The sequence below is a fragment of the Scylla paramamosain genome, chromosome 9 (genome assembly GCF_035594125.1).
Source record: "Scylla paramamosain isolate STU-SP2022 chromosome 9, ASM3559412v1, whole genome shotgun sequence".
In the NCBI taxonomy this organism is placed as follows: Eukaryota; Metazoa; Arthropoda; class Malacostraca; order Decapoda; family Portunidae; genus Scylla; species Scylla paramamosain.
The window spans coordinates 3,865,133-3,873,359 of NC_087159.1; the positions used below are offsets into that span (position 1 = coordinate 3,865,133).

The window sequence follows — 8,227 nt, forward strand, 5'->3', positions numbered from 1 at the left end:
GATAAAAAAGGGAAAGGTGAAGAAGCAAAGTTACTGAAGAAGTTTTTGGCTAAGTGCCAGAAGTCACGAGGGGAGTTAGATCCTGAAAGATTTTGACAGTTTCTATTAATGAAGGAGTTTTGGCTAATTGGAGAATAGACTTGGCATGATTCCGGGCAGAAATATAAAGCGCATGAGATTCAGGTGATTCAGGTGGCCCTTTGTGGGCCACCTCTCTATTATGTATAGCACATGAATGGGCTGTGTTAAACCAAGGTTTGGAAGGTTTAGGTCAAGAGAAAGAATGAGGAATGTCCGCCTCAATGCCTGACACTATCACCTCTGTCATGCGCTCAGCACACAGAGAAGGGTCTCTGAAACGGAAGCAGTAGTCATTCCAAGAAAAATCAGCATAATACCTCCTCAGGTCCTCCCAATTACCAGAAGCAAAACGCCAGAGGCACCTCCGTTCTGGGGGATCCTGAGGAGGGATTGGAGCGATAAGACAAGATACTGATATAAGATTGTGATCGTGGGAGCCCAACGAAGATAGGGTAACAACATAAGTAGAAGGATCAGAAGTTAGGAGAAGGTCAAAAATGTTGGGCGTATCTCCAAGACGGTCAGGAATACGAGTAGTGTGTTGCACCAGTTGCTCTAGAGGAGGATAGCAGTTAAAGTTAAAGGCTGGTTCACCAGGGTGGTCAGTGAAGGGAGAGGAAACCCAAACCTGGTGATGAACATTGAAGTCTCCAATAATGGAGATCTCCGCAAAAGGGAAGAGGGTCAGAATGTGCTCCACTTTGGAAGTTAAGTAGTCGAAGAATTTCTTATAGTCAGAGGAGTTAGGTGAGAGGTATAGAGATAAATTTAGTTTGAGAGTGACCTTGTATTCGTAGCCAGATGGTAGAAAATTCGAAAGATTCAAGAGCGTGAGCACGAGAGCAGGTTAAGTCGTTGCGCACATAGACTCAACATCCTGCTTTGGATTGAAAATGAGGATAGAGTAAGTCGGAGGGAAAAGAAAAGTGGATACTGTCAGTTGCTTCAGACACCTGTGTTTCAGGAAGGAAAAGAGGATGAGGTTTAGTAGAGGAAAAGTGGTGTTCCACAGATTGAAAATTAGATCTAAGACCGCGAATGCTGCAGAGGTTAATGAAGAAAATACCGAGGGGGGTTTCAAGACACTTAGAGTCGATATCAGAAGAGCACTCCGACCTGGGGACATTTGTAGTGACCTCCCCAGATGTGGACTCAGAGGCTGTTGATAATATAATAGAAACAAAACATGGCGATAGGAACCTTAAGTCTTCCTAAAGTCCTCAAAACATTGTACAGTCTCTTTCCGCTTCATATCTCAACAACAGGGGTGTCATTTACAAGCATTACAGTTGAAACAGTTTTAATGTCTCATCAGTCACACATTCTTCTTATCACTCGCTCCGTGCACTGGCCTCCGGGCGCTCCAGTGACCTGCTTGGCGGTAGGAAGGCTGGCTTGTGTTGCTTGAGTGTTTACGTGAAACTCAGCAGGTATCAGTTTGGCTCAGGCTAGACTAGCTGCCTATAAAGAAAATAAGTCATTGACCTAAGGAACGCCTCTTTGTCTTGAGAGTTACGACTGTTATTAGCTGCCAACATAAAACACAAATCATTAACCTTACCAACGTCTCTCAGTCTCAAATTACTACCATTATTTACACATCAATCTGTCTGTGTTCATCTAATGTAATCAATGTGTTATGCACACACAGTCCCGACACACAGCATCTCGTGGCCGCGTAATGGCATCATGACAACTCCGAAACCGTGCATGAGAGGACAGCTTTCTCTACAGTTTGCAAAAGAAAAAATTAAATAAAATCAAACAAAAATACGGAGTGTTTGTGATAAAAGTCCACAATGACGTTTGAATACAAGGAAGTTTATAATTCAACAAGTCTGCTGCATCTCACATCAGTAAACGAAAAGATATAAAACGTAGGATGATACATTCCCACGACACCAAGAGCAGAGTGGCGCCTTGCTAGCCACTGATACACACACACACACACACACACACACACACACACACACACACACACACACACACACACACACACACACACAGTAGTAGTAGTAGTAGTAGTAGTAGTAGTAGTAGTAGTAGTAGTAGTAGTAGTAGTAGTAGTAGTAGTAGTAGTAGTAGTAGTAATATATTGACCACAGCATTACAATAAAATTTACCGCAGGTAATATAATTCAGAACACGCAAAATTAATCTTTTCTTTATAAACAAAATGTCGCAGTCCAAAACAGTATTCATATATCACAGAAACAGTATTCATATATCACAAAACAGTATTCATTTATCACAGAAACATTCAACAAAACATTTCTACTACCTGCGAATGCTCAACAAAAAAGTAAGGTGGATAACTGGAATTAACGCTAAAATGAACAATGATGTAAACACTAAAATATCCACAATTGGTTTTCATGTGAATCCCCTATATATGTGAAGCACACTCCATACTCCTTTAGTGAGTTAACAGCTGAGGGGATGAGAAAAACTGGCAGGAAAGGCTCAGGATGACCGACTTCACAGAAGTTGTTTCGGCAAGAGATGAGATGTAAAGCTTAAAGTTTAGATTATACTTTCAGAAATAGATGAGATGGCAGTGGTCCCTAAAACTTAGAGGGAAAGTGAAGAACAAAACTTGCTGTTTGATTTCAGACAGCAATGTAGAGCACACGACTTTCAGGAGATGGAGGACTCAGGTATCGTATATGGGCCACCTCTCTATCATGGAAAGCACGAGAACAGGCCAGTTAAACCAAGATTTGATAGGTTTTGACAGAGAGCAAGAGTAAGCAACGTACACGTCCATGCCAGACAAAATCGTTTTCGTTATAATTATTACCTACCAGTGACCAAGATTCACAACACCCATACCACTGTCACTCACCCACAACTCCCTGTCATCACCCCAATCCTGCTGCCTGAAGCAGGGCCAGTGGATCCCTTCTGCATGCTACAATGCCAGAGCAAAAGCATAGAACCATTTTAATATTTATTATCATATGGATGATTAAAGGTGGCCAACACACAGTTTACAGTATAGCAGGATTCCTTCTTGGACAGGTGAGAAGGCAGCGCCACATTTACTTCTTCCTGTGTTGTTAGACTTGTGAACATTGTCTCGCCTTACATTTCTGTGGCCTCACACTTGACAGCTTAATGTAGTATTTGACAGATGAAGTATGTTTCTAACGAACAGTCGACGTCGTTAAAGTAGCCGTAGGAATTTGAAACGTCCAGGCATCCGCCGTTATTATCAGGTGTTCCGGGAAGCCAGAATGGCGTCCCCATGGCCACCGGCTCGCCGGTCACCCAGTGCCATGAGCCCTCCTCGTGCCGGTCACTACCGCCGATCCAGTACCAGGTCTTCCCATCTACGTGAAATATACGAACATATGAACACAAATTTGGGTGTTAAAAAGGTAAATCACTCACATTTATATTCCAATGGAATATCAATCAGTCTCATTTCAATTAATTTATTTAATTCAGGATGTGTCAGTCACAGGACTTGAATCAAGCCATTGCTGAGAGGGATATGGAAGAAGGACGGACAAGAACGGACTCACAGTCGACGACGATCTTGTTCCACACCAGCTGGAACTGGTGACAGTCGTCGAGCACCGCCAGGTCCGTGTTTTCGTATAAACCCTGACAGAATCCACGCGCACTGTCCCTGTGGAAATTAAGCACTTCAGCAGCTCTGCATGTGTGCCTCCTTAGCGAGCCAACTTGAATGTCTTTGTGGAGGGATACGCTGAATTATTCAAGGGAAGACCATTATATCTTTTTAGATACATTGCAGGTTAAACAAAACTAATTTCAGCTTTTTTTCACTGTCCTTTTAGGTCTATTGTCTCCCACTCACCAGTTCATTTTCTGTTCACGGTGGAAGTAGTAACACTCGGTGCCCACCTGGATGAAGGGATCTGGGCAAGCTGTGGAGGTTCGTTATTCGTTAATACACTCTTGTAGAGATACTTGTCTATTGTGCCAATAACTGAATTTTGTGAAACGTGACTTACGTATAGAATATGCCATTTCTGTAATCATTACGACACACTTGCAATACTGTTGACGCCTTCACCCCCCCCCATGTCACCTTCACTTCCCTGCCTGGCTCGATCGCCGCCACTCACCCAGCGCCTTGCCAACAGTCTTCTCGAGCTTCAAGGTCGCACCGTCCAAGTACACCCGACAGGTCCACTTCCCAAGGCTCCTTTCAGTCAAGGCGTCCACGACGATGCCACATTGGTTGCGAGTGAGGTTGGATGGCGCCCTCATGCCCGGATGTACACCCGCGTGCACGTCCTCCACCTGCACGCAACAAGAATATCGTATTTCTGTCTTATAAAATATGGTAAGTTAGTAAGACTACTTCTGAGACTACAGATCGCCACAGCTACCTTAATTTCTCCTATTATTCCTGTACCACGAACTGCGACGAATCACCTGAAAGCCATCGCCGCGCTCTGTCTCCCAGGCACAGTATCGGAAGTGACCCTCCACGCCACAGGTGAGCTCCACTGGCTCGTTAACCCTCGCCGACACATCTTCGTAGTCGAAGTAAACAGAGGAATCTACTGAGGGAGAGAGGGAAAGATGCATGGTAGCTTCACATCACCATATACAAACGATAGGTGCCATCATAGTACATAGTACATGTATGTGAGCGACGCTCACCACCAACCTGCCGTCGAGGACAGCCACACAGTCACCACCACCACGAGGAGCAACAAGCGAGCCATGCACGAGGCGCGTGGAACAACTTGCGACGCATAATGTCACATGTCTAGTGAACATGACTTAAATACGCGGTGGAAGAGTTATCTGCGACAACAGACAACAGGACATAGTTGATAGTGTTTTCAGTGATGCAAGAGGGCGCATCCGTCAAGCCCCACTAAACAACGAGAGGTGAAGAGGTCTACTGTAAGCAGGTTTAAGTGATATACTCGGTAACTCAAAGTGTTTAGATGAAAATTTTGACACAAGAGCATTGAACACTATAGAATATTGAGAGAGGGAAAACAAAGGGTGAAGGAGACCTCGAGAAATCCACGCCAGAACGCCATCCACAATCTCTTGACCCTGTCCCAGATAGCGAACAAACACTAACACACAAACATATGCACACCGAAGGACACACACACACACACACACACACACGTGAGAGAGACGCCATCTGATGTCATATGTCACCTTTCCTTGCTTTCTAGCGGCGCCATGCTCTGCCACACCTGTGATCTCTCAGGCTCCGAGTGGGACGAGGTTATCGAGGTCGGGGAGACGAGGTCACCACAAGTCTGCTTCCACCAGGAATCATACATTTTCTGTCAACAACATGAAATATATATATATATATATATATATATATATATATATATATATATATATATATATATATATATATATATATATATATATATATATATATATATATATATCAGTGCGTCGTTTGCATTTCTGATGCGCTTATATTATATTTGATAAATTAATAAAAATAAAACATAGCGATAGAAATCCTAAAGTCCTCGGTCTCGCTTTCCGCTTCTTATTTCAACAACAGGGGTGTCATTTACAATCATTACAGTTGAAACAGTTTTAATGTCTCATCAGTCACACATTCTTCTTATCACTCGCTCCGTGCACTGGCCTCCGGGCGCTCCAGTGACCTGCTTGGCGGTAGGAAGACTTGCTTGTGTTGCTTGAGTGTTTACGTGAAATTCTGCAGGTATCAGTCTGGCTCAGGCAAGACTAGCTGCCTATAAAGAAAATAAGTCATTGACCTAAGGAACGCCTCTTTGTCTTGAGAGTTACGACTGTTATTAGCTGCCAATATAAAACACAAATCATTAACCTTACCAACCCCTCTCAGTCTCAAATTACTACTATTATTTACACATCAATCTGTCTGTGTTCATCTAATGTAATCTATGTGTTATGCGCACACGCAGAGCGGCGCCTTGCTAGCCACTGGGCGCGTGAGTACACACACACACACACACACACACACACACACACACGTTAACAATTATGCCAAGGAAAACATATGAAAAAATAGAAAGAGGGAAAGATGTACCCACAGATAGACAGACAGATAAAAACAAGGGATAAATATATAGACAGGTAAAAAGGCAGAAAATAGACATTCGTAGAAAAGTAGATTCAAATACCACTAACAACGTTATCATAATCCCGCCTCTTCCCTCATCATCTTTTCTCTATCCCACACACACACTCTCCTCTCAGCCCCATAGGGAGAGGTCACCACGCCGTGTAGGGTCGAGGCGCGTCCTTCAGCAAGCGTGCAGCGGCGAACGAAGCCAATTCCCTGGTTGCTATAGTAACGGGAATGGCCTATGCATAATATGAATGCTAAGACCACTTCACCGCAGCGCTGTTGTTGTTCCCGGACCCGCTTGGCACCATTCACGGCTGCTTAGTGCGTGCATGTGTGTGTGTGTGTGTGTGTGTGTGTGTGTGTGTTGGGGTGGACTGGTTGGCGAATTAATTGAGTATTTATGTGATACTGTAGTGTAATTTAGAAGTTACACTGTTTGAAATATACAGTTGGATGGAGCTACAGTGTTAGGGGTACAGTGCTAGGTCTAGGGGTACGGCGCTGGAGTTACAGTGTTCCAGATGCAGTGCTGGATGGAGTTACAGCGTCGAGATGCAGTTACTGTGTTTCGTGCAAAGTTTCGGTGATTGGTACACGTTGTTAGGGATACAATTAAGGGGTACAGTATTGGGGTAGTGCTGGAATAGTGCCTGAGGTGGTGTTGGGTTACAGTATTACAGCACAGACTGGAAAAACAGTGATCAAAATGCTGGTGTTCAGTGTTGAATACAGTGTTAGGGTACAGTATTAAGGTTCAGTCTGGGAATAGTGAACGAAATACAGTGTTAGGAGTTGGGAGTCACAGTGGTGAGTGCAGTATTGAGATTCAGTGTTGGGATACAGTGTCGGGGTTATGGTACAGTGCCGGCGACACCTCCCCCACCTGGGCTTTGCTTAATTAACAATCACGGAGGAGGAAAATGGAAATTAAGTCGGGTATCTCCTGAATTTCTAATAATCTCTCTCTCTCTCTCTCTCTCTCTCTCTCTCTCTCTCTCTCTCTCTCTCTCTCTCTCTCTCTCTCTCTCTCTCTCTCCATCTTTTCCTCTTCCTGAACATTTAAAAGCCCATCGAGAGAGAGAGAGAGAGAGAGAGAGAGAGAGAGAGAGAGAGAGAGAGAGAGAGAGAGAGAGAGAGAGAGAGAGAGAGAGAGAGAGAGAGAGAGAGAGAGAGAGAGAGAGAGAGAGAGAGAGAGAGAGCGAGAGCGAGAGAGAGAGAGAGAGAGAGAGAGAGAGAGAGAGAGAGAGAGAGAGAGAGAGAGAGAGAGAGAGAGAGAGAGAATATAGCATTACCTTCCCACGTAATCATCATAAACTACTAAGAGTTCTGTGAATATAAATACGATTACGGACAAGACGAGCACGTGTTAGGACTGCCAACACATCAGGCCCCAAGAGGAGGAGGAGGAGGAGAAGGAGGAGGAGGGAGACTTTAAAAAAAAACTGAAGATACTAAGGAAAGTCGCACGGCAAGAATACTAACAAGAGTGACGAGCGGTGTACGTGGGCTTAGAGTGACGAGTGTGATGGCGAAGGATGCAGTGAAGTTATTGAAAGCCTAGTAATGAGTCTGAGAACCTGTTTGAATGTTCAGAAAAGTGAAGAGAAAATATAGGCCAGGTGAGGAAGAAGAAAAATAAAGGACGAAGGAAGGCAAACAATACTACCATCAGAGTCTCCCTTTCTTTGACACTGTTTCCATTCCCTCACTTCTTTTGATACTTGCAATATGCCTGGCGTAAGTGTGGAGCGGGGAGATAAAGGTGGCTGTAGTGGTAAGGATAGGTAATAATATCTAATCCAAGTACGTGTGACAGGTAAGGTGGGTGAGGAAACCTGGTGTGCGTATAAGGTGGTGAGATAAAGATGGCTGCAGAGTGGGTAGGTGGTGTCATTGCTTCAGGTTCGCGACGCAGGTGAGACAGGTGAGGAATATGCGTGAGGTAACTTAACGCGTGTTGGAAATGGTCATGGAAATCTTCTGCGTGTTTGTTTCTATCTAACTGTCAGTCTATCTTTTCATTTCTCAGTTTATCGATTTATCTAGATGTCTATTTTTAAGTAC

General features: G+C 44.1%; 1 protein-coding gene across 2 annotated transcripts; it reads right to left on the bottom strand.

The window, feature by feature from the left end:
* Nucleotides 1–3,018: 3,018 nt before the first annotated feature.
* Nucleotides 3,019–4,886, bottom strand: LOC135103409 (CD209 antigen-like protein D). 2 transcript variants are annotated; one of them, XM_064009598.1, is made up of 6 exons: nt 4,730–4,886; nt 4,492–4,622; nt 4,179–4,356; nt 3,908–3,977; nt 3,609–3,715; nt 3,019–3,413 (listed from the first exon to the last, which is right to left on the bottom strand). In XM_064009598.1, the coding sequence occupies exons 1-6, from the start codon at nt 4,785–4,787 to the stop codon at nt 3,196–3,198; spliced, it is 762 nt and encodes a 253-aa protein (XP_063865668.1). In that variant the 5' UTR covers nt 4,788–4,886; the 3' UTR covers nt 3,019–3,195. The 2 variants fall into 2 exon arrangements, with proteins under 2 accessions (XP_063865668.1, XP_063865669.1); XM_064009599.1 differs by having other exon boundaries at nt 4,492–4,619; nt 4,730–4,885.
* Nucleotides 4,887–8,227: the final 3,341 nt, after the last annotated feature.

Coding starts and splice junctions, on each gene's coding strand:
- LOC135103409 (XM_064009598.1), bottom strand. CDS start 4,787: ATGGCTCGCTTGTTGCTCCTCGTGGTGGTGGTGACTGTGTGGCTGTCC. Junction 3,978..4,178: donor GACTGTTGGCAAGGCGCTGG/GTGAGTGGCGGC, acceptor GAACCTCCACAG/CTTGCCCAGATCCCTTCATC. Junction 3,716..3,907: donor CGTGAACAGAAAATGAACTG/GTGAGTGGGAGA, acceptor TAATTTCCACAG/GGACAGTGCGCGTGGATTCT.